The following is a 27,880-nucleotide window of genomic DNA, read 5'->3' on the forward strand; positions in this document are numbered from 1 at the left end:
CTTCGCTCTGTCCCTCACCAAACACCCAGTGTGCTTTGCAAGGGGGGGGGGGGGGAAATGTCAAATGCACTAAAATGTTTATTTTGCAAAAATAACAAACACAAACTGTTTAGATTTAAATATGAAGTTTTCCTTTCCAGACGCACTTTTGATCCTCCCAGATACTTTCTGTGTCTATCCTGTTCTACTTACAAAACTGTCGGAGATTTTGTGTTGGGTTCATTCCTTTTAGTACACAAGAAATGGCCCCGAGGCACCCCATGCAATGGGGGCCATACCTTGGGCTGTCCTTTGACAAATCCTGCTCCCATTCTTCCCCATGCCAGTGCATCTCACTCCTTATCTGATCCCAAGTTCTCACTCCATAACTCCATTTCACCAATGTACAAAGCCCTCTCTTTTCTATTTCCCCCACAATTTCTTTCTCCCTCTCACTTTTTCTGAGCATCACTGGAACACAAAGTTTTCCATGCACAAGCCAACCCCATGCCATGGAGGGCTGCAGCTGAGCTAATGCCCCCTGAGCTTGTGGGATATGTTTGTCCATGCATTGTTTCCACAGCCAGGCTGGTAAACCTAGCACATGGATCTGCTGCAGCAGAGCCCAGGACACAGCTCAGCACAGGGCAGAGCCCTGCAAAGTTACAAAAGCTGGGAGTTTTCACCACAAGGCCTGTTTAAATGGGGAGAAGGTGGGTCTTTCTGGGGGGTGGATTTGGGGAAAGATTTTAAGTTTGTCTTTTATACCAAGAAAAAAACCTCATAGTTCAAGAGGAACAAGAAACTTGCTATATGGTCACATTCAGCACTCAAGTTTGTCTTTTTATCCTCAAGTCTGTGCAGCTAAAGAGGTCACTAGAAGTGTTTAAAAAAACCCAAACCAAACCAAAAAACCCCAAACTAAACGCACCATCTTCACAAGCCACTGCCACACAAAAAGCAACTTCTGATCAACTGTGCAAATAAGTTAAAAAAAAAATTAAAAATCCATGCACTCCAAGTCCTAGGTCTTGGATTTTGCAGGGAAGTGCTGCTGTCAGGGATGGAATATTCCGAACAGGCAGCATATCTGACACTGCCAGCAATCTGTCACAGCCACCTCTTAAGGTTAGACCCTGCCAGCCTGCCAAATCCTCAAGACAGTGTGGTGTCCAGATGCATACTGTGTCCATGGGCTTGATTATTTCCTTTTGGAGAAAGCATCCTGCTACCCAGGATGCATAACCCAACACAGGTCACCGTGGCTCTGTCCCCTCTAGTGCTGATTTACAGCAGGATGTTCTGACTCCCTGCTCCCAGGGCTGAGGGCAGAAGTTGGGGATCCAGCACCCACACACTGCTGGGGCAGTGATGATTTCCATCCCTCCGGGTGGTGTGTTTGCTTCATACTGAATGACAGGCCTTTTGGACACACTCACCAAAACCATTCCAGCTGGGTTTCCCCCGAACCCCATAAACTTTTATATGCATTCCTCCTTCCCACATTTGTTTGTTTAAGGGTTTCCTTAGAGATTAATTGCTCAGTCCTGCAAATACCTGGTCCTTCCACAGCCCCTGAGCACTCCTGCAGAGAAAGCTCCTGTCCTCTTTGGGGACTCAGGGAAAAGAGAAACTGTGAGCAGCAACCACTTGAAGATCCAAGGCCGAGGTAGTGAGTCCTGTTCCCATCCAGCATCCGTGGTTCTTGCCTCAGTAAGCTGGGTCTTAACAATGTTTCATGTGCCTCTGAAGCATAATCAGTTCTGGCAGTGGGTGTCTGCAAACCCAGTGTTTTGGCCAAGAGGGAGAACTACTAGCATTTTCAAAGGGAAAACCTTGGTCAGTGTTCCATTTTAGCTCCATGATTTCATGTGGAATCACTGAGCAGGCCTGGGGAAAGCCTTGCTTTTTCACTTCACAGCAGCACAGCAGTGAAGACAAGGGTCACCCTGGCAGGACACATCAGAGTATGGGGTCAGAGAGCTCTGGTCCCATTGAATGAACCTTCTGTGCTGACAGAGGTCATTTCTGAGGCAGTTCAACATCTATATCGTGACAGAGGGAGTTGGGAGGAAAGAGGGATACCCCTTCTACCTCCAGCATGCAGAAAACTTTTCCAGAGGATTTATTTTATGGGATGTTTGTGTCCAGCCAATAGTGCTGCCAAGACTGAGATTATCCTCCATGACATTGTTTGTTCAAATAATTGGCTGTAAGCATTTTACAAGTTACTAAAAGTAGTAAAGAAAACAAGCACATAAGTGACTTTGAAAACAAGCCGCCCCCGTTGCTATTAAAGGCAGCGAGAGCACACGTACCCTGGCACCACTGCCCACTCTCAGGGGAGCACTGCATCATGCCTGGATCTGCTGAAGGCAGCAGGACTGGGTCAAAACTCCATTCCTGAGTGCTGCACAGCACCCAGACATGGCCCCAGACACAGATAAACCACCAGACACCAGCACTTGCCCACAACAGGCACAGAGCCTAAATGCCACTGATGCTGCTATGTCCCAAACACAGTATTCCAGCAACTGAGATCTGCTCAGCTGGGTTGCAAGAGGAACCCACAGTCAGCTTTCATAAAGAACAATTTTTCATCACAGGTCATTTTCCCCTGCTCACTTCTCCCAGATCAGCTGCTGTGATGAGCAGCAGAAGTCAAGACACTGATGCCCACAGCTTGTGGGAGAGAGCTCCCTCCTGTCTGACTTCTGCTTTATTAGTATTAATATAACTGTACATAGCCCGGCATTTAAAGGATGTGGGAGCCTGCTTCACATTTCTTTTTAGTGTCTCAAAGTGATATTTAAGAAGAGTTAAGGCTCCATGGCCAGTTTTATAGAGTTACAGAGTACTCAGGGGTCTCTTTCCAGAGACATTTTACAAATAAAAATCTTCCTTCCTTTGCTATTTTGAACTACACTCACTGCAAACAACTTTCCCACTTTTTAAGTGTTTTTGTTGGAAATTTCTCCTATGTTCCAAGAATGCTGAGATACATGTGAGAGTTCACCAGATAGATAAAGCTTTGGCAGAGTCAGAATATTCCTGCCATTGGGGTATTCCACTTTATTTAATCAATCTGTTAACCGAAAAAGCTATTAAGTGACTCTGCTCACTCAATCTTTGCCCAAAAGAAAGTTTAAAGAAAGCAAACCTTGCTCCTTTAACTCATTAGACCAGCAAGACCATCCCAAAGTAGATGTTTGGAACACTTGCATCAAACTTCAGTCTCCTAAGGCGAATACAGATCCTTAAAATCTACAGTATTAGGCAGGGCTCTTGACATCAGCTACAAACAATTTCTGAAGTGGGTGTGCTGGGCTATAAATCCCAGATGTCAGATAAATCAGTAACTGAAAGAAAGACAAAAACACAACCATGGTCATGCAGTGGGTGGAATACATTTTAACAGAAACCTTCAGTGGTTCAGCTTTTCCATTAAAGCCAGAATAATGAGCCACCTCAGCCAAAACACATGATGCACTCCAGAAAACCCTCCAAGCAGATGGACTGAGACAACCAAAATCCCTGCACGTGGAACACAGAGAGCTGAGCCTGGACAGAACAACCCAAGAGCAGGATGCTCATGACTGAATGGACCATAGTGGAAAGTGTTTGTTAAAAGGTAGCTAGTGAAAAAAATCACATGCCTGTTCTCAAGGACCATGTCCTTACCTTATCTCTGCAGCATCTTAACGTGGCAATGATTGCAGTGGAGATGCTCAGGAGCTGCAGCTGGCCAGGCAATGCTGAGGCTTCTTGCAAAAGAGCACTGGACACTACAGCACACACAGGACATTCCTGTGGCCACTGTCTTGGATCAGCTCAGCCCCCAGCAAAGGTTTAGCTCTCCACAGTGTTGAGCGATGGCACATCACTGCCTGACTTCCACCCCAAGGGCAGCTGCAACCAGAGCTGCCATCAGTAAGTGTGGTCCAGGTGGCAGCCACCGCCAAAACCCTGGCAAGGCAGCTGCCACCATCCTGTGCATTGCAGAATCTTTATAGGGAGCAACTAGAAGTGCCAAAGCTGTGACAAGGTGTAAAAATCTGGTCGCTGTAATACTTACAGGCTTCCTTGGCCCTACAGGCTCCGAAGCAAGGAAACATTCTGGAGCTGTGTGGTCCTGTTCCACCACAATGTTTTAGTCCAGTTAAGCAACATCTGGCAATAATGAGCTCCAAGAGCTGCATGCTTTTAGTCTCTGAAAATTTCCATTATGAAATCAAGGAGAGTTAGAGAGAGCTCTAGGCTAAAAAAAGGGCTGGAACACGGCAACACTGCTGGAATTACAACCAGAAATGTAGAATAGTCTATGTAGAATAAAAATGACACCAGAGCAAGAGATCCATCTTCTACAGCCGAAGCTACCAAACTTCAGCTAGCCTAGCAGAGAGCAGCTCACTTGTCCTGCACAGAGACCAGCAGAAACCTGTCTCCTTCACAGGGTTGCACTGGCAAAGTCATGGAGCAATGGATATTCACAGCTGTGCTGCAGCAGGAGGTAAGAGAGGCCGTGGAGATCCCAGCAGTGGGACACCCCTCCTAAGTGATGTTCTCCAAGGAGCAGTCCCAGCTGAGCCAGGAACACAGAAAACAAAGATTCACCCACCAAAACCTTTGGCATGACTCCAGATGTGAGCAGCTGGGTGGGGTGAACAGCACACATTTCCACCTTCCTCTGGGGCTCCCAGGACAAGCTCCTTGGCATGGTGCCATCACTGCTGCTCTCAGTGAAAACCAGCTTTTGGCCCCTGATAAGACTGCATCAAAACCTGTCTAACTAAATGAATGATGTTGTTTACAGCTGGAAGATGGTCTCCATTACACAACATGACCATCCTAGCCAACCTTCCAGGGAGAAGCTGGTCTTCAGGGGACTGTTGCTTGAAAAAATGAAGAAGAAAACAGAACTAGCTGAAGCCAATACAGTAATTTAACTAGCACAGGAAACCTAATCTGCCTCTGCTGAGAAAACAACAGAGCTGCAAATTTGTCCAGTTCACACTTACTGTTGGGCATACAATATATTTGGGTTTCTAGCCACTGTCTGGACAGAGCTGGCAGAGCAGGATAGGGAAAGGAAACACGAATTTGTAAAACATGAAAAAAGAAAAGAGATGGACGAAGAAAGTAGGAGGAGGGAAATGGACTGGAAGGCAGGGGGCTGACAGAAGGTGCTTGAAACACATCAAAAACAAGAGAACTCTAGCAGAGGGAAGTGAGGTGGAAAACAAAAATTAAAAGAGTGATAAAAAACATGAGCAGCAACTGCCTGCCCTGCTGACACATCAGCTGCAAGCCCTGGGTCTAGTCCTCTTGGCACGGTAAGCAAAACGATCAGTCTGCAGATTGCTGATTCCTGGCTTCTGGGGGCATCAATCAGCCCCTCAACTGCATTTTCCTTTGCCTGTGGATATTGGATAAAAAATATCCAATAAAAATATCCTTGATCCAGCAGGGTCAAGGACACAGGTTTTAAGGGACCCAAGCCCAGCTCCAGCTGCTCAGTGGCATCTTCAGACCTGCTGGAGACAGGCAGTGCCCTGGGAAGGTCAGAGTGCCCTTGGGGTGCTCTGTGTTTTGACCATGGGCATAATTTTTTACCACTTATAGAGGGCTCAGGGCTTATCTCAAGAAAAGGCTCTGCCAGGACACAGCACTCCCCTGCACATTCTCAGCTGGCAGGGAGGCTTGCAGAGCTCCTGACAGTCTCCCATTTTACTGTAGCGGAATCATAGCCATCACCAGGGCTGTGCTCAGGGCTCAGTGACAACTCCACTTCCCTAGGCATGAGCCCAAGGCATCTGCCAGTGTGTGCAGCCACACTAGGGTGAGAGCCCTCACCTCACACCCAGATGGCAGAGCCACCTTCAGCTGCCTTTGCTGAAGCTCTAACTGGAGGAAAGCACAAAAACTGCCCCCAAAACAGAGTTTTTTTGCACTAACTGTCAAGCAGACTGAGAACGGTGATAAGCCATGAGCAGGAGCCTCTCCCAGACAGATCCCAAGGGAAGTCTGTTACCTGCGGCTGTTTGCAGCGGGCAGGAGGTGGGAAAAACCACTGTCAGAGCACGATGCTGGGCTGAAAAATCTCCCTACTTCTCAGCAGGGCGGCACTTAATCGGCTTTTACGTGCCTAAACACTTAATCCACTCCCCCACCACCACCACTGCCCCCCCCCCCACATATACACTTCCCACCCCCAGTCTGCAGCAGGAAGAACCAGCTAATTTATTTTCACTGTGCACAGTCCAACCGACCCTGCAGTGCCTGCGGTTCACCTGCCCAAAAGGTACACGCTCTTTTTCTTGCCTCCTTCTCTTCTATCCATCAGGTACTAGATGCAGTGGCTGATGTGTGGCTGGTCATGTCCTTTCTTATTATATTTGTATTTACCTGTGCAGCAAAGGCTGGTCTGAGTCAGAATATCTCTGATTCATGCCCAAGCATGTGCAAGTGTACAACTGAAGACACTGTCCTCTGTATCAGAGCCGGACTGAAAGCCCTCCCTGGAGAAATAGCAGCATCCACCATCTCTCTAAACCTCTCCAATAATTATTTACGGACTCTCAACACCAACACCTTCAGAAACCTGACTTTCCTTCACAGCCTGTGGCTAGATGGGAACAATCTATCTTTCCTGACCCCAGGAACCTTCCACGCTCTCAACAAGCTGCGAGAGCTGCACCTCAGCAGGAACTCACGCCTCACCTACCTGCATGCAAACACTTTCAGAGGACTATTAAACCTCATCAGCCTGGATTTGTCCCACTGCAATATCTTCGAAATCCACCCGCTTCTATTTTCACACTTGCCTTCTTTGGAAAGCCTCGATTTAGCCTCCAATAACATGCGGTATGTCCCACAAGCCTTTAGCAACCTCTCCAGCCTCACGAGGCTGTCCCTGGAGGGCAATCACATAGAAGCCATCGGCAGAGATTCCCTGAAGGACCTGGAAATGCTGTACGATCTGAACCTCAGGAAGAATCGGATATGGATCATTCAAAATGGCGCTTTCACAAAGCTCCTCAGATTGGGCATGTTAAATTTAGGACACAACTTCATCACTGATTTGCCTAATCAGCTTTTTGAAGGGTTGATCCAGCTCAAGACCATGCACCTCGAAGCCAACAAAATCACTGCTGTGGACTGCACCTTCAGACATTTGCTCAACTTGAGAAACTTGTACTTGAACAACAACCAGATCTCCTCGATTTCAGACTCTGCTTTTTCATACTTACATAAGCTGCACTTTGTTCACCTAAGCAAAAACAACCTCAGTTCCCTCCCCATCCGCTTGTTCTCTGGACTGACAAAGCTGAAGTACGTGTTTTTATCCCACAACCCCTGGAACTGTGACTGCAGGATGCTCTGGTTCTGGCAGTGGATGGTGACGCGCAGGGCTGTGATCGAAGGGCTGGACTGCGCCTTCCTGGGCCCTCACAACACAACGGTGCTCAATGACCCCCGCTCAGGGGACCTGATGGACTGCACGGTGCCCCTCGAGCTGGCAAGTGAGGACAAGTGCAGGGAGGCTGGTACCAGTGTGGCTCCAGAGCCCCCCACTCTCCCCAGTAAGGTCATCCTGCTGACACTTGCCTGGCACACGTGGTACAGTGCAAGGGGGTAGGACATCTTGGTAGCCACATTTTAATGATGTTTAAATTATAAGGTAGAGGCTACTTATTTATTTTCTTACTATTTGCTTGTGAAGGATGGTTTTTATTACAGGTGGATTTTATACGGAAATAAAGGGATTTTATTACATAGGAGTAAATGCTTTCGCTCATGGGCAATGCTCAAATCTGAAATGCCAACATCAGAATTCAATGTAAAAGCTCACATTGGCAAGTTCAGGGCAGGGGCTTGTGCTGGTGACATGGGACACTTGTCCACTGATGCAGTCACATCCAGAAATATTACGTATTTTTGGATGCTTTTTCCTTTGCAAGATCGTGACTTGCAATGTGTTCCTGGCCAGACAGAACATCTCGTTGGGCTAAACCCCTGACTGCAAAACCCCTCTGCCCTGCAGGAAGCAATTCCCATTGCCAAGTCACAGAAGCAGCCCCATGACCTCCAGAACCAGCAGCACCATTTGTCAGTGCTCGTCCAAGGAGTCTGGTGCTCATAGTAATACTGATGGTAAATCCCATCCTTCAGGCACCAGGCACAGTCAACAGCAGAGCTGGATTTCCTGCAGAGATTAAATTGCATCACAAGTAGAGTAAGTCTGTCCATGGAGATCTGTCCTGCAGAACTAGCATGGTCTTCCCTAGGCTTTGGTTGCCAGCACACAGAGGACACGACCTGCACAGACAGCATTTATGCCTCACAGTGTTTTCCACTGTTGGGAGACTTCAGGAATTGAGTAATTCCTAAAGCTGCAGTGAGCAGAGCCCCCAATCACCCACGGCTGTGTCCCTTGCTCTGACCTTGCCATCAGCCATGAGAGCTGGTGGCAGCACAGCCAGGTCTGAGGAACTTTGCTCCTTACAGCTTTTTGCCTTTTTCTCTGAGATGCTTTTTCAGGGAAGTTTCTTGCCTATTATTATTTCTCACCTGACTTTTAAAAACAACACCTAGATAATATTTTCAGCAACTATCACTGTATAAGCATTTGCCATAAAACATGCCCAGTGTTTACTGAGTGCTCACAGAAGGAAGCAACAGAATGTGTGGCAGACTCACCACATTTGCCCCTGCCCTTAGAGGAATTATTCTAAACTCGTAAGAGGTAAGAGAAATAAACCTTTGTTTAGGGTTGAAAACACAAACCCCAGCACATTCTGACGTGGGAAACCTGCCATGGAGTGTAGACTAAAGCCAACCTTTGCTGTTGCTCTAGTGAAGGGACAAACTGCGGCTGTACAACAAAACCACACATGCTGCATCCTCCTCATTATCAGACTGTGATTAGGTTTCTGCAAAGTATTCAATGGTCAATAAATTTTTGCTTACTTTTTTTTGGTGCTGTTTCACCATTCTCACTTTCCTCAGCTTCACATACTTTGGAAAGCAGTGAACGAAAAAGTCCAGTTTGTTTCTTGCTTTGGCATTCCCCTCTGCCATCAAGCTGCAATAGAAAAAGGCAGAAGCAAAAAACAAGCAAGCGAAGTCCACCTCAGCAATTTTTTAAGTCCCTAAAAGATTAGATTTTTTCCACTGAATAATATAAATTGGTGAAAAATTTATAAGGAGGAGAGCCTTGTCTCCTCTGAATGCTTAAAAAATATTCCTTACACTTTTACACCACCACTTCATTAAACACTGAACAGAAGCACAACTAAATTGCTTCTTCTGTGCTATAATGAAACAGCAATAGAAATATTTAGCAAGTTGTACACAGTATGCTTGGGAAGAACACACAGCTATACTTTTAATCCACAAAAAATGAAACTTGCAAGGAATAGAAGAAAAACTTACACCACAAAACACATGCCCTAAAAATGCAGTTTTGGCTTGGAAAGACATTTGAAGGAGAACCTTGAGATTAAGGACAACATACATCCACAAAGGTGGCAGCAAGCTAGACTGCTTAAAAAAACATTTTATGAACAAAGCTGATGCTGCTAAAAAAACTTGGAAACAAAACCAGACTTGAATAAACAGAAACAAGTAATTCAATAAATATAAACAAATAATTTAATATGAAAAAGCAAAAATACTTTCAGGAAGAAAAAAACCTGTATCTCTGGTTTCTGTTGGAAATTTTAGGTGTGATTGACAACACAAACTATTTGAAATCTTGTTTGTTAGAGGCTTTACTGGTGCAAAAACACTGGGGTTTGTCCTGCCTGCTCTGCAGTGGACCTTCACTCTGACCCAATACTTCTCTTTGAGTGAGCCTATTTCTTAAATACATCCAGCACAAGGAGGAGATGCTCTCCCACTCTCTAATTGTCAGAGTTTCCATTTCTCCCCCTGTAACCTGGTACCAGGAGCCAAAGAGGCGAGACAGGAGAGGTGCACGTGGCCACTTCCGAACTCTACGAATTTTGCCCTTGATTACACCATACCCCCACACAGTGCTATAAATCACCTACTGTTTCAGCAGGAGGGATGTGACTCTACTTACTGTATATCACTCCATCTTCAGCGAAACCATGCAATTTCCTGTGGAAGTGTTGTTAACATATTTTCTTATGAAAAAATTGTACCAGTGGAAAGTTCCCAAATGGCTGTCCATGAGGCTTCATGCAGTAAATCACTGTGGCAGTTTGCTGACATTCCCAGCTCCCTGCCAAGTTCTTTCCTCTCACCTGCCCTTTTTTCATCTCCTACACATAGAAAAGTTAAATCCCTTTCACTCAATTAGCTGCCTTATAAACTTTCATCTCTTAAGTCCACAAAGCGTTATGATAGAGAAGAACAAACGTGTTCTTCCTTCGCTTTTAATGGCAGCACCAACCTCTCAACATGCTTTGAAGAACCAGCACCTAATAGCAGATTTGCATCTGGTCATTAAAAGTGGGGAAAGTTGGTGTGTGACATGGAAGCCCAGGAGCACCAGCTGCAAGTGAAGACAGGCTGCCATGCTGGGTCAGTGTAAATAAGGAGAGAGGAGTGTATTTAAATGTTTTTATTTCAACTAATGGTTTGCCACCATATTACATCACTTTGAATAGCTTGGAATAGCAATATGATCTCAAAATATAGCAAACAGCTTGCCAAAGCAAGATAATATTAAATCCTATGGATACAGCATCTTCCTTCTTTGGCGAAAACGCTTCCATTTATCTGTAAAAATAGTTTTATGTTCCAGCACATTTGCTGCTCACTTTATTGAACCCTGCTGTTTATACCATTTGCCTCTTCCCTGCACAAAACCTCCCCACAATGTAGTATGGTTTTATATCCAACAGCATTTTAAATAAAAAAGTTATAGATTTCATGCAGATTTCTGTAAAAATTATTTTCTAGGTGCACAGGACTGAACCAAGATGCATACAAAAATGCATTCACTTCCATTCTCAGGTGTAACCGTGCCATCAGCAACATGATATCATATGTTACCGTGAGAGGTCCAAGGATGGTGGTATTATCATATATAGTATAACCTTAAACAAAAGAAAAAAACAAATCAAAACAAAAAAACTTAATCTTTTCATAAGCAGCAAGAGAAAAAACTGCCATGCTTTATTTGTAAAGTAATCAAAATAGTTAGATGTACAAAAAAGCACCATGTACAAAGAATACCAGAGGAAGATCATCTTCCTAATTACACATTTCTCATTTAGCATTGTGAGCTGACCTGCAGGTCCCAAATTGTACTGTAGTTTTATGTGCAAAGTTAAGGATGTGGTCAAACCTAGAATATGCTTGGACCATATGACAGAAATTTAAGTGGACTGCAGATAGAAATTAGATTTGTTTCCATTACAACTCATACCAACCACCTTATAGCCCTCCAGGGTAAAAAAACCACGCATCAAGTAACTGAGAAAGAATGGAGTGAAAGCAGCTCCAGAGCAGTATTGCAAGATGCAGGTCTGCTATGAATGCATTTCTGTGAGCTCTTGATAAGTTAAACTTTCCTTTGGGAAAAGAGCATGTCTGTTGGTTAAAACTCCTCTCCCTGAGAATTTTGATAAAGAGTTTGTCTTGCAAAGCAAAACAAAGTCCTTTGAACCTCAACAGTTCCAGGCCAACAGCGTTTCAACGTGGTCACAGCCGATCTGCTACTCATGCACCCAGGGTGGCAGGTTGGGTTTTTGTTGCATTTTGGTTTTTTTTCTTTTCAACTCTTTTATACTCGCTTCATTCCTCTGCCCATCAAGCAGGCAAACACGGTCATGACCATCTTCGGTTTCACCTCCACAAGATCTTCTGGAAGAGCATAAACTCTGGCACCAATTCTTCTTGCCATGGACACAGCATACCTATTCACCATGAAAAGATGAGTGGGTCAGCATCAAGACTGCTAGCAATAAATGACAAGTCAGCTCCTGCCGTATCCAACACAATTTCACCTATTATTTATTAAGATTCAAGACGTGGAACAGTTCAATCACACCACATCCTTTTGTTTTACAATTTTTCTGATCTTTTGCTGTTTTCCTTTTCCATAGTCAAGTGTTTTTAATGTGCAAATCGACCTTTGAATGTCAAGTCCCCTTTACCAACAGTTAAAAAAATTAATCTTAATTAATACCTATTAGGAATAATAGCATATACAATGAGGGATTAATCGTGTAACATTTACATTTCCTCTTCTGTTTGCTCCTTATGAATAACCGAGTGAGACTATTAGCTGCCAGAAACTTTACTGCCATTCTGCCACTGCGGAACAGCCACAGAACAGACATTTCAAAGGCATATTTTAATAGGCATACTTTAAACTTGACAACCTACAATGATTCAACAAGACATGAGACATACAATGGTTCAGTTTCAAAGCAATGAGGCACCAGCTTTTCATATGGCTGAAAAAGCACGTAAGAAACAGAGTATCATTGCTAAGAACTGCCTGAGCTGTTCTGCCTGTCTCCCAACAAGCCAGAATTCAGCCAACTGCTCCCTCCAGCGTCACAGGCAAGGACAGCAAGTGGGTTTCAATAAATGCTGCCTGTCTGAAGAGCACAGTGTTAAAACAGACTGAAAACCACAGCAATAAACTGTGGTAAGAATACCTACAGCTTGAAGCCAGCACATAGAAGGGGCACTCTTTCAATGAAAAAACAGCTTTTGAGATATCAGACTTACTTAGCATTATTTTGTTTGTCATCTTCCGATAGATGACCAGTCTTTACAAGGTCATAGTTGATACAACCAGGCTGAATAGCATCAATTAAATCCACAACAGCCAAGCTTGTGCTGATAGTCTTGTCCTAGAGAACACGGGGACAGAGAAGTAAAGATGAATGTCTAATCCTTAAAGCATATTTCTCACCTCAATTCAGCTGCTCTGGAATGTGCAACAAGACAAGCTTTAAACGAGCCTTTTCAAAGCAGCAATGTTAGTGATTATTCCCATTTGGACCACAGGGAAAACCAAACTGCTGCTTCTCCTTTAGCAATAATATAAGATTATTACTCCCATTCACTGCAAGTGCTCTGAAACTACAAAGTAGTGACTGCTGTGGAGGCAGCAGGTCTGCCCTGCTGACCACAGTCCAAGGGACAGTGCTCACCTCTGAGCGCTCACCAGCTCCAATCCCTGTTTGCCAGTGTCTCAGCACCCATCTTCTGCCCCAGACCCCAACCACCCTCCTCTGCCACTGTTCCCCACTGTGGGGAATAGTCTCCCATCTGGTAGCTTGAAGCCACTCTATTCCCAGCACAGACTGAATCCTGTCCTGTTTAAACTCCTTTCTAAGATGCCCTTGCTGCTCCTTCTAGACAAGGAAATGCTTTTTGGGCACTTCTCTCCTTTTGGATGCAAGAGGGGAACCTGCACCTTGAAGTTCTGGATGGAGGTGGACTTGCCAGCTTCTTTCAGGGTCTGGTTTACCCAGCTGACTATAATGTCATCGTTGGCTTTCTGGCCATCACCCAGGTCCTCGAGGACATTCAGTGTGTACCTGAGATCCAGCAGAGAGAACAAGATTAGGTACAGAGCCAGAGCAAAGCCCCACTTGATCGTGCAGTCAGGATGCACCATGAGCTCATGGTAGCTTGGGAAGTCTTTACACAGTATCAGCTCTGGGCTTTTTGTTTGCACTTTTTTTTTTTCCCAAACTCCTTTAGCAAAAAGGAAGAATCACCTATCTTACCTGCAGTGTGAATTTTGTTAAAGCACTTGGTCTTCCTAGCCTTTCATAATCTTTAATACAAGCTCACAAAATTGCCTGGGCTCAGAACTCTTGTTAAACTGTTTCTCCACTGACCATTTGCTCCAGGGGTAACACATTACCTAAAAGGTGTGATTAACTAGCGAGTTGGCATTCTGACCTCTGATGTCAAATAAGGAGCTATTATGAAGCTTTTTTGCAGATATATATTTGCATCATCTTAGAATTCTTCAGAAATAGGTAAGAAAAAGGAAGATCAACTTTATCTGTTACTAAGTCTCTCCCTCCTCTCCTAATCCAATGCAAAAGAGGGTTATAAAGCAGCCCTAGAATGATTTCCTCTCAATTTCCAATTAAAAATTAGAACATAAAAGTTGTGTAATGTTCCTGCTCAGGGTTTCTGCATGTGGACCAGACCTGAGCAGGCAAGAGAGAGAGGTGATCCTGGTTGGCAGGATGATCACAAGTCCACCAGTGGGTTGCCCAGAGGTCTCTGCTCCAGCCTCTCATGTGCAGCAGGATCAGCTCAGCCACAATTCTGTCCAGCTGTGTCTCGAACTCCCTCAAAGGACAGAGGTTTTACAATCGTTCTGGGTGACCTATTTCAGTGCTGCAGTGCTCTCACAGCAAAAAACTTCCCAAATTCTGTACTCCATTCACAAGCTGACATATTTGAGAGGGGTCCTACCTTCTCATTAACTGCCAGACCAAGGCAAGTGTCAGTGTTGGGTTTCCGTCGTTCAGATCCTGTCCTCCAATGCCAACCAGGGAGAACTTAGCTGGATGCTTTCCCAAGTCTACAGCATAGTTGCAGTTTTCTAGCTACAGAGAACAAAAATTGACATAGAAAAACATTTAAAAACACTCACTTGACTGGAAACCTCAAACAGGAATTTTTAGTGTCCATGGCTTCTTTTGAGGTCTTTCGACACGCTTACCTTTTTCATATTTGCTCCAAGTTTAGGGTATGGAGGCTTGTTAACCTTATTCCAGTCAACAGGAACTTTGATTTTTTCATATAACTGTAGTATTACCAGTGCATCTTGGAGATCACTAAAGTGGAAAACACTGATTAAGTCTAACGTTTCAAGATTCAAGTGTACTCTGACTTTGTCACATCATGAATAACTACTGCTCTTCACAGGTTGTTGCAATTTCAACAACCATAAAAAGGAAAAAAAAACAACTGAAACATTTTGCAGTTTTCAGGGCAGGAGAAATGCTCCATGCTTAACATCAGCTGGCTGCTGAGCTAGAGCAGGTTTTAGCATGGTAATCAGCAACACATCCAGGGAAGAATTTTGTTACATAAAATCCAAAGGTAGCCACCTCTTTAGACTGACTACAGAGACCCAGAATATCTTGTCTCCTAACTATGATGTCTTGGTTATGACCTAAAATTAGGTGACAGGGCATCTAGTTTCAGTTGCTCTAGTACAGTTGCTTAAGCAGATCCAAATGTATTGGGATCTCAGGGTAACGATTTTACAAGGTAAGGGAAAATAAACACGCCGTCTTCAGCCCTTAAAGCCAAGTGCCAGCTAAGAAATCCCCCAGCTGCACATTGCAGGGACAGTGCAGTGAGCATCTCCCACTCCCTTCCTTCTTAAGGTCTTTGCTCAGCACTGTGGCAATAGGATGCTGGTGTGGGCACATCTTTAGTCTGACCGACTTGGCCTCTCTCAATAGTCTAATGCTTACCCATAGAGGTGATTTACATGGGGGTTCACACCAAGGGAGTTCATCCAGTTACGGAAGGTCCGTTCCTCACGCGTCTCTCCTAGATGAGAGAAAACAGGTTCATGCAAATTCTGCAAGCTCAACCTTGTGCAAGGGATTTACACCTTGCAAGGCAGGGAGCTTTGAGCAGCATAGCTCATCAATAGGTTTTTAAGCAGAAAAAGAGTACATTTTCTACTACAATTTTTTTCAAAGGAAGAGGGTGGCCCTGATACCTAGTCTTTGACAGCAGTTTGATTTCTCCAGGCCTCAGAAGAGCATGTCTTTTGCACTTTCTCCAAGAAAAAGTATCAGGAATGTCTTTCACATGGGTGTTAGCTAACTGCTGTCAGGGAGCCAAGCAGCCAAAGCCCTAATCCTAGTTGTGCCAACAAACAGTGCTCCCATGAACACCTCACTGCATTATTGAGGTGCTATTGCCCATCACAGGAAATGCCAAAACTGACTTCCCTGGCACAGTGATGGACTGTTGGCATTGTGCCTAGAGGTTCAGAGTAGCTGAACAGGCTGTCAAGTACCCTTCTCATCTGCCCCAAACGAGTAAACAACCACTGCAGCACCAATAACCCCAAATCATAGGTGTTACTCCAAAGGAGATACCTCTGCGGGGCACAGCCTTCTGTGACACACACAACTGTTTACTTTAGACATTTCCCTCCTGCTAATTTTGTGACTGATACGGCCATCACCTTCCAGTAGGGTCCAGTCGATGTCCTGGTTTTCAGGCTTGGTAAGTGCTGGGTACTTGTTGAACAGGTTGGCAACGAAGGCCAGGTTCAGTTTGGGGTTGCCACTGACCACATCAGCCGGCGTGACGAACTGCCGGCAGCCGAGCCGATCCGCCTGCTGAAGCATGTACTCTGCTCTCCGCAAGTCATCCTTTTCCTGCCAGGGATGCAGTGGACAAGAGCTGTCACGGAAGAGATCAGGCTACAAAGCAGATGGGAAGCCCCTGACCACTACCTGGAGCAATGTCACAACTCCGCGTGCCTTCACTAGGCATCAGTCGCTAATCGAATGAAGAGATGAAGCACGCATGGTAACCCCCGCTGCTCTGCATGTAATCATCCTGGTTTGTCTTGGGTTTTTTTCCTAGCATGGTGCTTTCAAGCTTATATGCTTTCCAATTTTTATGCTTTTAGAACTTGGTGGTTCAAAAGCAGAAGTCAGCACGCTTCCAAATGGAGCAAACCCACAAATGATTTCCCAGTCATCTCTGTTAATTGGCAGGTACTGATCAGGCTGGCAACAACCACTCATCGAAAACACACCCGAGGTGTGCACATGGCCACTGACACTGTACACGCTCTAGAAATTAAGATACCAGGTTACCTAGATGTCATGGGGCAATGATAGGGTACAGGGAGTTCACGATTCTACAGCATGAGGCCAGGACAGCCTGAATACTTACATTGAAACCTGACATGTTAATATCGATCTGGGGCTCTCCTTCTTTCTGCCCTTTAGGTGCAATTTGATTGAGGAGGTGGAAATAAGCTCTAGAATCCTGAAATGGATGAAAAAAAAAATTCAGGTCTTTTGCACAGCACTGAATACACCATAACAATTCATTTCAGGCTCATCTTTAGCAAGTCACTGTGGATAATTGGCTTATATACCTTTACTGAATTGCCAAAATCTGTAAGCTTAAAAGAGAGCACAATGGTAGAAATCCAGGCAGCAGAAAAAGAAACAGAAAGAGAAAAAGTTAGAAATATATAAGATGAAAATTACAGGTTTTGACTGTTAGAAAACTGCCTTTGTGCAAACTCTGGTGCCACAGCCACCTCTCCAACAGCTGGAGGAGACAATGACCCCATGCTGCTCACAGTCATGGCCCCCACATGCACCAAGGCAGCTCTAGCCCCTAAAGAAGGCACCCATTCCTACTACTGCAGCAACAATGAAAATAGCTCAGTGAAAACGAATTCCAGGCAAAAAGCTGATTATAAAAAATGTCTGAATGTTTTTCTCCTGCCCATTAGCTATGATAGTTCAAGGGAGAGAGGGCAGGGATGGTCACAAATCAGGAGGAGCAAATAGCTACAGTACTTATTTATCAACTACATTTCCTTTTAGTCCACAGCAGTAAGGAGGACCTCAGCATATGCTGGTAGCCAGAGATGCCAACAGCTATCAGCAAAACTGGAAGTAATTTTGAAGCTGGAATATGTGTGTACATGCTCCCCATGCACATCAATTATCTTTTTTTTTTCCCCAGTCCCCTTTCTCCTCCTCAAAACTGCTAGCCACATGAAGAAGCACCCAAAACCTGCTGAAACCAGTGTCCAAAACCCCACACTGACCAGGAGTCACCACCCTCCATTTCTCACTAGTGCTGAGAGCCACCCCCTCACATCTGAAAAATAACTATAAGAAAAAATATGAGTAATACCAGTCTTGTATTTGATTAAAAAAATGCAAGAGCTTTGTAGCAGAACCCCACCAGCACTGGAGGAAACAGTTCAACACTGGGCTCATCCTCATGGCAAGAGAGAACAGCACTGAGATACCTTAAATATACCATCCATAACCCCCCTGTTAAGACCACCCAGTGTACTAGGGTTAAGAAAGGTCCTGTCTGAGGATGAAGGGCCTCATTTACACATGCAAAAAACAGCCCTGTCTGGCTCCCAGTCTTTTCCCAGGTATGTGCAGGTCAGGAGAGCTCTTGGTACCTTGATGTCTGAGCTGAAGTTATTGATTTTGTGCCAGCCTGCGTTTTCCAGGTGGTAGTTGGCCCATCTTAGGAGCAGCTCTTCTGGGGATAGTTTCATAAGATCCTCCAGATTTTCACCATCACGAAGTAAGGCAGCCAGTGCTGGAAGAAAAATGCTTGTGAGGGCAAGAGTCAAACCTGCGTGCCAGAATTAGAGCTGCAGCAGTATTTCAGAGGGATACAATACCAACTACTGATTACATCCAAATGTTCTGGGTATTAGTGGAGTTTTCCTGAGATGGTTGTTACACAGAGAGGAGTATGAATGATCTAGAAAACTGTGTGTAAAAAGTATTTTCCGTTTTCTTGTATAACAAAATTCTCTGGATTTTATGTGCAGTCTTCTAAGCTGATGACAGTAAGCTAAATGTAAATGTACTTCTATCTCAATGAAAAATGCTTCCAAGTAGTTTCATAAGCACTGTTAAAAAAAGCCAGAAAAGCCAAGATAAGCACCCGGTGCTTCCCTCATCATGAATTTTCAATCTAAGCCAAACAATGGCACCAGTTCACGATGGGGAAGTTTAAATAAAAGACACTGAAGCCCCTCCCTCCATCTGGGTGCGCTGATAGCACATGCAGGAATATCAAAGCTCTTTGAATGATTTGAAAACTTTAAATTTTGAGGTCTGTCAGCAGGACCAAGTGAGCACAGGGAAAAAGCACCACTTTCCCACCGACAAGAACCAAGTAACAGCTCAGCTGCACCACTGACAGTAGCAAGGAGAATTTTAGGAGAACCAAATCATTACTGAAGAGCTGAAGCCCTCTCTTTTTTTTTAAGAGGAAGATGTACCATTATCTATAATGCTAAAAGGATGCATCAGCTTTTGCTGCCTCCCAGCAGCAAAAAGCATTAGATACCCATGGCTGAAGCAGCCTGGGGCATCACCAAGCAATGTGCTCATTCACCACAAGGCTCAAGCCAAGCTGCATCTTGACTTACAGACTGGTGTCCAGCCAGTTCTCCAAGGCTGACACACATTACCAGGATGGCACAACCCACTTGCATGAACCTGCTCACAGCCACAACAGGCTGGAGAGCAGTCAGCTTGGCACATGCCCTGATGAACCCCCTTCCAGTGGAGAAGAGGGGGGGAAGAGGCAACCACGGGGCTGGAGCTGACAGCCCTAGCAACATGGTGTTCAGGCTTTGGAAGAAATCACTTAAAGTTTAATTTACCTTCATTTCTGCTGAGCTCGATGTCAGCGAACAAGCCAATCTTAATGATCTGCCAGAGAAGCCCAAGGACCAGGTGGGGTTTCCCTTCCCTCAAGTCCTCTGCACCAATATTGACAACATGACAGCCGATGGCAGATGCAGAATTCAAGGCCAAGTTCAGGTTCTCCTGCAAACAGTACAGCCCAGTGAGACACAGTCCAAGGAGATGCTGATTTCCCTTTCATCCAGCACCAGCAGAGTGGAGATTTCCCCCCTGTTCTTGCTCCAAAATCAGCAGCTCAGAGGAAACGCTCCCAGTCACTCTCCGGCTGAAGTTTAAAGGGAGCTGTGGTGGCAGCAGGCTGAATCAATAAGAACTGAACTAGGCACCAGGGTTTAATTTCAGCCTCTGGTATCTAGTTTCAGTATCTTGAGTTATTTGCATCTAATGGCATCAACAAGAATAAGGCTAGAGAAGTGCTAATTTATATACCTGCACACACACACACACACACACACACAGGCATCTTCCCAGAAAGAACCTGTCCTACTATGAAATGATTCACAGACACCCAACACCAATAACTATATTGCTTCAAAAAGACAGCGCTGTATATAATCACCACAGCAATATCAGGTGTGCACAGCATTTCAGCCACATTACCCATTTTGTCACTAAGCATTTTGTCTTTTGCATGTGCCCACAGAACTGTGGATTATGCACAGTACAAAACTGCATTTAATAATTAAACATAAGCTATATAACTTGCTCCCTTCCAGCGTTCCACAGCAATGCCTTGAGCCACCATGCTGCATTCATTAAGTCTACCTGGATATGAACTTCAGCAAAAAATATAGAAATGCATCATACCTGAATTATGAATGGTGTGAGTTTCTTCTTGTTAATTGCTCTTTCATCAATCGTATCCGGAACAGAAAGATTGATCATTTTGCTGTTAGGAGGAAAAACAATTACACTTAAACAACTTTTAATATTTAACCTGAACAAAACTCAATGCACTGTGACAAGACTCACAACAGCACATTTCCTTTTGCCTGTTTGGTTTTGTGTATTTTTTTTTCATAAAATCAAGGTTGTGTAAATCAGAAGTTAATATCGACATTATCGAGAATGTATTTGTAACTAATAGCTAAGCCTGATACCTTAAACATATTCCCAGCCACTACTGATCTCAGCTGCTGGAGCAAAAAGAGCACATGAATTATTCACAGTGCAGTCACTGAACTAGTGAAGACTCATTGCTCTGCTGACATTCACTGCACATTCTAGTAAGACAACATGCTTCCTCCCATTGTAAAGGTGTACTACTGCTGGCAGGAAAACCTGCCCCAAAAAACCACAAACACTTGGGATGCTCAGTGGGGAGCATGTGAGCACAAGGAATTTTTCATCAACAGAAAATATGGAAAGTTTTTACTTTATATTATGAACTATTTCTTACTCAGTTCAGCCTTTGCTTGAAGACCTGAACTACTTGAAATTTGGGAAATAAATAAAAGAAAAATATATATCACAAGCTAAAGGAAAAAAGAAATTAAAAGCAATGAGTAGCTCACTTAAAATTATTTTGTGTATTGATACAGAGTTACTGAAATTCCAGGCTGATCCACCTCTCCAATATATTAATACATTTACAATAAAAAAAAAATTAATCTAACCAACATAATCAGCAAAAACACTATACATAGAAGGTGGCTGGTATTTAGCAGCCCTGGATGCCTTCTGTTTTCAGCACGCAACAAAATAAGTGACCTTAAAACCAACACAAGGATTCCCAGGAAATCCATTTTTGGGTTAATTCATAAGGTCACTAACATTCCCACAGAGGGTACTGTCTGTCTAAACATCCAAGGGAATGGGCTATTTATCACATATGCCCTCCCCCAAGCTACACAGCACCAAGCTGAGTTTGTAACAGGATGACTTCTGCTCCCACAAAGCCCCTTCTTCCCCTTCAGCAAACTCAGACTCAAGCCCAAACAAAAACACTAGAAGAAAATACCAGTTGCTGGCACCAAAGCTGGAGCATCACACAATAGCAATGAAAGAGACTGAGCCTCTTTTTATATGTGCAAAGTGTTATGCACACACACTAGTCACAAAATCAGCCTGGAACAGGATGAAAATTCCCCAGCTATGGTTCTGGGAAGTTGGTTTGATGATTTTCAATTTTTTTTATTTTTTTATTTTTTTAATTCAGGAGCCATCATGACTTACCATAGCACAATCCCATCTCCCACAGCTTTGAACAGGTCATCTGTATTTGGGTTCATTGGAATAACGTGCCTACAGTCAGGATCACTTTCCAAGGCTTTGTTTATCCAGTTTACAAAGGCGTATTTCTCTTCCTCTAAGATAACCAATCGTAAATTTAATACAAGCCTTTTCATAACACAGCAAAGATTTTCCAAAAAGAATCAGCATACAATAGCCCAGGGAAATAACAGCCCCACTATCATTACCACACTATTTTATTAGTCACACAAAAAGTTTAAAGAAAGATGACTCTCACTTCCAATTACCAGAATATTCCTGTTACTTACATGTTACTCAACAACTCTATTTTACTCAAGTGTGACACAAGGACTTCGTCAGCCAGCACAGTTAACAAAACAAATAAGCACATATTTAATTTATATACTGCTAAATTTGCAGTATATAAATTCTATCCTGCTCTCACCTTGGTGCAAGATCATTCAGCTCTCAGAGAATAAGAGCAGAGCACGGGGCACAGCAGCAGAAATGGCCTGGTTTTGGCATGGGGCCTCCACTCACCCAAGAGAAGAGCGGGAAGGCAGAGCAGTACCTGAGTAGGAGTGTTGTGTCCCCTCGCTGGAGAGCTCCGAGGTGCCCCCGATCGCACAGATTCCTTCCTTCCTGTTAATTGCTTTTCTGAACGTTTTAGCAATATCGCTGCTTTTCACCTCTTGGAAAATCTACAATTTAAAGCGCTCTGTTAGACAAGAAAAGCTCCTCTTCATAAAACAAAGAGACCACAGAAGAAGCTATTTCACCTCATCTTTAAAGCAAACTTCACAGTAAAATCAGCAAATGTGAAGGGCCCCGCAAGGGTGTAGTGGTATTAAATTTAACATGGATAGTGGACAGAAAGTCATCCCACTCTCTCAAACACACATTGCCAGTGCCTATTGAAACAGAAGCATTAGGCATGAAGTACTTTGCATATATTTACCTTTACAAGTAGATTTCAAGAGACTGTAAAAATAAAATGTGAAACCTTTGCAGTCTGACAGAAGGTACGCATGCAGCAGTTCCCACAGGACCAAATTTGAGAAAGCTGTGGTGCAATTTTAACCTTTCTGCAAAAGCCAGATGCTCGTGGGACTGTGACTTTAGTTCACACAAAATACTTTCTCCACAACCCAAGAAACAATTCTCTTTAAGCATGTAATAGTCAACTGCAATGATGTGTAGCAATGAGTGCTCCAAGTAAGGATTCCCCCTTCTTCCTCAACAACAGGCTTGGGCTAACTGACAAAACACCCTCAGATGCTTTAGGACAGAAAGATTACACATGCCATTTGTACAGGTTGTGTGTTACTACTAGAAGCGCCAAGGTCCTACAGAACTGAGCAATTATTAGTAAAAAACACATTCAGTGGCTGGAAAGCCTACTGTAACTCCCTCAAAACTGAACTCAATTAGTTTCAACCATGTGGAAAACATAAATGAAATGTATAAAGGTTCTCTAAACACTGCCCAGAAAAAGGCAGTGAAACAGCACTGTAAAGCAGAACAACAAAGTGTTTCTATTAAAAAGAGAGGAGGGGACACCAGGCTGTAGGTGCCACCACAGGTCCAGCCTCATGGCTGTCATTCCTTACCTTCCCTGACCCTTAAACATTGGGAAGGTGGCAAGTCAAGATGATGATATAGTGCAGTTACACCACCTGCTGATGGCACACAAGTTGATCAGGTAAAGCTGACCAAAGATTCAAGAGCCCAAAATCTGGGGGATTTCTGTTTGTTGGCTTTAACCACAAGAATTTTAACTCAGATTTATTTATTTTAAAATTTCCTGGGTTAATTACTGGCATTTCATATCTTCTTGAAAACAGGTGCTTTAATGCTGAGGTACCACTAAGTCACTTGGCTCCAACCTCGAGTCAGTTCACATCATCCTTTGCAACATAAACTCCAGCAAAAATGCTCAGAGTTAGAAAACAGCAACAGTTCATTTTGTAAAAATCCCACAACTAACATTGCTGCTAATGTACACCTTAAGTTGCCCGTAAGACATTTTGTGTTTACTCAACCATCGGTACCATTCAAATGTGACAGAAGAGATTTATTTCTTCCTTCCCAGTGCAAAGTTAGAATTATGGACCAGCTCAAACCAACAGCTGAAACATGCACCCAACATGCAAGTGTTCACAAACTGCAAACAAACTCCAACTTACTAGTTGACTCCGAACTCAAAAGTTCAGAGGGTCTGAAAACAATTAAGGAACAGAAGGTGAAGATAAATTAAGAAATATCAAGAAAACTAATTGACATGAAAACAGGTCCCTCAATGTACTGCACATACTTTTATTTTTTTTCAGCTTTCAGCCATCAGAGTATGAAAAGGTTGAAAGATGTACATTGAACCAGTATCTCAGAAGTGTTGTGCTTTTTTAAAAATAAACTAAAAAATTCTGATCTATTTCTGCAATAAAAGATTGAAGGATATGCCCATCCTCCAGCTTTTTCTGTCTCCTTACTCCCGTTCTTCTCTTTTGAATCAACAAATTTGAATTCTCCTGGATCAGCATCTAGGACTAATCCCCAAAAGTGTCTTGAAATGCCCTCTCGAGTCTTTAGCAAATACTTGTAGTTCCATCAAATTAAGGAAATTATACTGATACACTGGGAAAAACAGCATTCATCTGTGTGCCTGGAAAAACTGAAGTTTCCAGTCAATACTATAAGCTTGGAGAATTGGAAGTCTTTTTTCCAGTTGTCACCTCATGTGGAAACAGTCTTTTAGCCTCCAATGAAGCTTTCATACAGGAAAACCATGTGGATTCTTTTTGTTCGTTTTTGTTTAAAAGACATCATATTTCCCCTCTGTCCACATCTGAAGGCTGGAAGCGATAGTACAAAAAACTGGTCATGTGCAGAGATCTGCACAAAGAACTGATTTTAACATGGACAACCCTCAAAATTGATCAGTTTGTCAAAAGAAAACTAGGATTAGGATAAGTGTCTGATAAGTCCGGTTCAGCCTCTTCTACTGTCTTCTTTAGCTTTGTGTAAAACGGGTCCCCCAGGCTGCCGGAAATTCAGGAATACCACTTACATAGACAAATTCTTCAAAACTAATCTTGCCATCTTTATTCTTGTCACCGTCAATCATGAGCTTCTGGATGATCTCTCTCACTTTGTATCCAGGCAAAGGCAGGTTGGCCTCCTTGAAGAGTTCATGCAACTCATAGTCACAGATGAACCCATTGCTGTTGAGGTCTGAGGAAGAGAAGAGGCAGGAGAAGGTTTTAGAAACGTGCCAGTGACCTGATGGGACCAACCCCAGAAGGTGGGGCAGAAACAAAGCCCCTATGTGCAAGGGCTTAATGGAGAGCAACCTGCACACTGGGAAAGCAAGATCCACGCAGGGCATAGACACGTAGCATGATACCCACACCACAAATACCAAGGAGTACACTATTCAATGGACACCACCACAAATACACCAGGAACCAAAGGCACACAGTAAATCCACACAGCTCATCATCAGGGAGTCCCAGCGCAAGCCATGAGATCTCTATGGCTCTGGGGAACAGCAGCTTCAAAGCAGGGCTGACCAGAATGACTCCTGGCACATGTGACCAAGTCTAGTGTAAAAGTTTCATCACAGAACATCCGCATTTTCATAAACAATCTCCAGAACATCTCTTTCTGCATCTAACTGCCCCTGCCTTTGCATGTTAAAAATAGATGGTAATGAAACACAGCACTTATTTTCTGAACAAAAAACACTAAGTCAGCTCTACATTTGCATTTTTATCATGTTGATGTTCTCCATTCAACGCTGACAGCAAATTGCAACCAGATATTTTATTGCTGCCCAAGAATGGTCTGCAAAGACATTTGCTTTGACAGTCAATCACCAAGTCAGAGCATTCCATGCTTTGTGAGACATTGTCACCTACTAGGTTGAGGAAGAAAACAAAAATCTATTGTGAAACTGGAGCTTTTCACATTAACAGATCCCAACCCCTTTGGGGACAACATCACATCTACCAAAAACACACAGCAGCCCCAGCCTTTCTTCAGGCAAGTGAGATTTTCCTGCCACTATGGACAGGCAGCGGTTGGGTGCCTCCTTCCTCAGGCTAAACAGGATGAGCAGACAGTGTGGCTCACAGTACAGCTGGTACTGAGGCTTCAGGAGTCAGGCCCACAATCAGATACAGCATTTGAAGCTGTTGGACAGCCCAGGTTCACATCTCAAGACATAAGCATGACCCCCCGGCCCCATCTTTGGAGAGACAGGAATTCAGGACAAGTTGAGCTGTTACTGGCTGACTAGCAATGTTAAAAAAGTGGCTGTAGGCAGGTGCTACAGATAGCCCAGGGAAGCTGATTTAGTGCCCCAGCTGCTATGTCCTCCCCAGGCCTGGGGCTGTGGGGAGATATTTACCCTGGATTACTGGATTACTGCTGCTGGGGAATACCTGGATGGGCTGAGGACGTGAAGACTGGCAGTCTCCTATGACCATCATTGAACCACAGGCTCTGCAAAGTCAACACAGTGCCTGTATTGAAGACACCAGCGGAGCCCTTTAAGGCTAAATGAGAACTTTTTCTCCATTTAAGCAGCTATGTTACCTTCTCCCCCCCACCCCCACCTCCAGAGCTCCTGGGGCTGTGATGGTGCACTGCTGAGTGCAGCTCATCACCACCAACTGCCAAAACCACTGTGCTGGAAGGCATCCTGCCCTGCTTGGCTGCCCCCAGCCACCGTTCTGCCCATATCCCACACAAGAGGGTTTTCATGCTATTTCACAGAATCATAGAATATCCTCAGCTGGAGGACCCATAAGGATCATTGAGTCCAACTCTGGCTCTGCACAGGACAACCCCAAGAATCCCACCACGTGCCTGAGAGGGTTGTTCAAACACTTGAACTACGGCAGTCTTGATGCCATGATCACTTCCCTGGGAAACCTGTTCCAGTACCTGATCACCCCTTGGTATCCTCTTCCCTAGGCTGAACAAATCAAGTGACCTCAGCTGCTCGTGGAAGCATGCTGGCTGTGAGCAGTGACTGCAATGTTGTTCGGGTGTTTTTCAATAGATCCCAGAGGAGTCTTCTCCATAATTTTATGAGGCAGTGAAGTGAGTCTGACAGGCCTATAGTTAACAGGGTCATCCTTCTTGAAAATTGGGACAATACTTGCCAGCTTCCAGTCAACTGAGACCTCTCCAGATTCCCAAGACCACTGAAAAACCTTTGAGAGAGGTCTCATGATTACATTAGACAGCTCTTTGAGCACCATGGGATGAATCCCATCAGCCCCATAGACCCAGAGGGATCCATCAGCAGGCTCTTCTTAAGGCCACAGAATTAAATTCCACTCAAGCAACAGCTTCTGTTGTCCAAACATCCTCCCACCCTGCAGGCTGCAGGATGTTAAGAGCTGCACTAGCCTCAGCATTTGGCTTTGTTCAAGAAGAAATCTCACACCACAGCCACTAAGATCAGTATTTATGCTTAAAGGAAGATACTTTCAAGAGTAAAAGAAAACAATCAGGATAGCTCTAAAGTCCAGTTTTGTGGTTTGTTTTTGTTTTTACCAAATTGTAAAGGTCAATTTATTTCTAATGAGGTGTCAGTGTGGGTTTTAGGTTTTGTTTCACAGCAATGTTCCACCAAGCAGCATGTCTACACCAGCACTTCAACCTTCCACATTTTCCAGATCCATAGGGGAATATGAGATTTTAAAATTGTTTTTATCAGTTAGCAAGAAAGTGAAATTCAGATGCTTAGTGGCACATATCCAAAGCAACTAGAGCAAACCTGTACTCCCCTCCTACATCTCAAACTAAAGAAGAGCATCAATCCCAGTGGATTAATAAATACATTAAACTACTTTATGAAATGTCAGTGTTTACAATAATGCTGGTGAAATAAAGTCGTTTGGGGCAATGATTAATGATACCAACAGGCTGCTGTCTGGCCCTCAATTTCAGAATTTTATTCCAAAATAATATAAGCTTACAAAGGCAAGCTTTATTAACAGTCCAGCCTCCGATGTCATGAGCAAACTATTTCCCCTCTAGATAAATCACAGCTTCTTCTATTACAGTACTTTTATTACTGAATCTGACTCTGCAATATGCATCTTTTCCCTACCTCACAGCCAGTGAGGAAAATCAGTCAAGAAGGGATTTCCTAATCTCCATTTTAAGAGTACAATGTAGTTATAGGAGCTAATCCCCAGCCTGGCATTTGTACTGGTTTGCTTGAAGAAAGGAAATCATAACTTAAAAACACTGACTGAAATGCAACT

General features: G+C 43.9%; 2 protein-coding genes across 6 annotated transcripts in view; one reads left to right on the top strand and one right to left on the bottom strand.

Annotated features, from left to right (window-relative positions):
* The first annotated feature begins 6,355 nt into the window (after window positions 1–6,355).
* On the top strand, window positions 6,356–7,707 carry LOC135421193 (nyctalopin-like). The gene has a single exon (XM_064669463.1). The coding sequence runs from the start codon at window positions 6,356–6,358 to the stop codon at window positions 7,616–7,618; it is 1,263 nt and encodes a 420-aa protein (XP_064525533.1). The 3' UTR covers window positions 7,619–7,707.
* Window positions 7,708–10,555: 2,848 nt separating this feature from the next.
* Window positions 10,556–27,880, bottom strand: part of PLS3 (plastin 3) — a 50,488-nt gene continuing 33,163 nt past the window's right edge. For 4 of the 5 annotated variants that reach the window (XM_064669988.1, XM_064669986.1, XM_064669987.1 and 1 more), the window contains 15 exons: window positions 24,667–24,830; window positions 22,171–22,300; window positions 21,582–21,714; window positions 20,214–20,295; window positions 19,364–19,529; window positions 18,140–18,282; window positions 17,081–17,107; window positions 16,873–16,968; window positions 16,151–16,346; window positions 15,423–15,501; window positions 14,660–14,774; window positions 14,410–14,543; window positions 13,388–13,511; window positions 12,694–12,818; window positions 10,556–11,870 (listed from right to left, as the gene is read on the bottom strand). In XM_064669988.1, the coding sequence (XP_064526058.1) occupies window positions 11,738–11,870; window positions 12,694–12,818; window positions 13,388–13,511; window positions 14,410–14,543; window positions 14,660–14,774; window positions 15,423–15,501; window positions 16,151–16,346; window positions 16,873–16,968; window positions 17,081–17,107; window positions 18,140–18,282; window positions 19,364–19,529; window positions 20,214–20,295; window positions 21,582–21,714; window positions 22,171–22,300; window positions 24,667–24,830 (1,847 nt within the window). In that variant the 3' untranslated portion in view covers window positions 10,556–11,737. The remainder of the gene's footprint in view (window positions 11,871–12,693; window positions 12,819–13,387; window positions 13,512–14,409; window positions 14,544–14,659; window positions 14,775–15,422; window positions 15,502–16,150; window positions 16,347–16,872; window positions 16,969–17,080; window positions 17,108–18,139; window positions 18,283–19,363; window positions 19,530–20,213; window positions 20,296–21,581; window positions 21,715–22,170; window positions 22,301–24,666; window positions 24,831–27,880) is intronic. The other variant, XM_064669990.1, reaches the window with a different exon arrangement.

The sequence above is a fragment of the Pseudopipra pipra genome, chromosome 13 (genome assembly GCF_036250125.1).
Source record: "Pseudopipra pipra isolate bDixPip1 chromosome 13, bDixPip1.hap1, whole genome shotgun sequence".
Taxonomy (NCBI): Eukaryota; Metazoa; Chordata; class Aves; order Passeriformes; family Pipridae; genus Pseudopipra; species Pseudopipra pipra.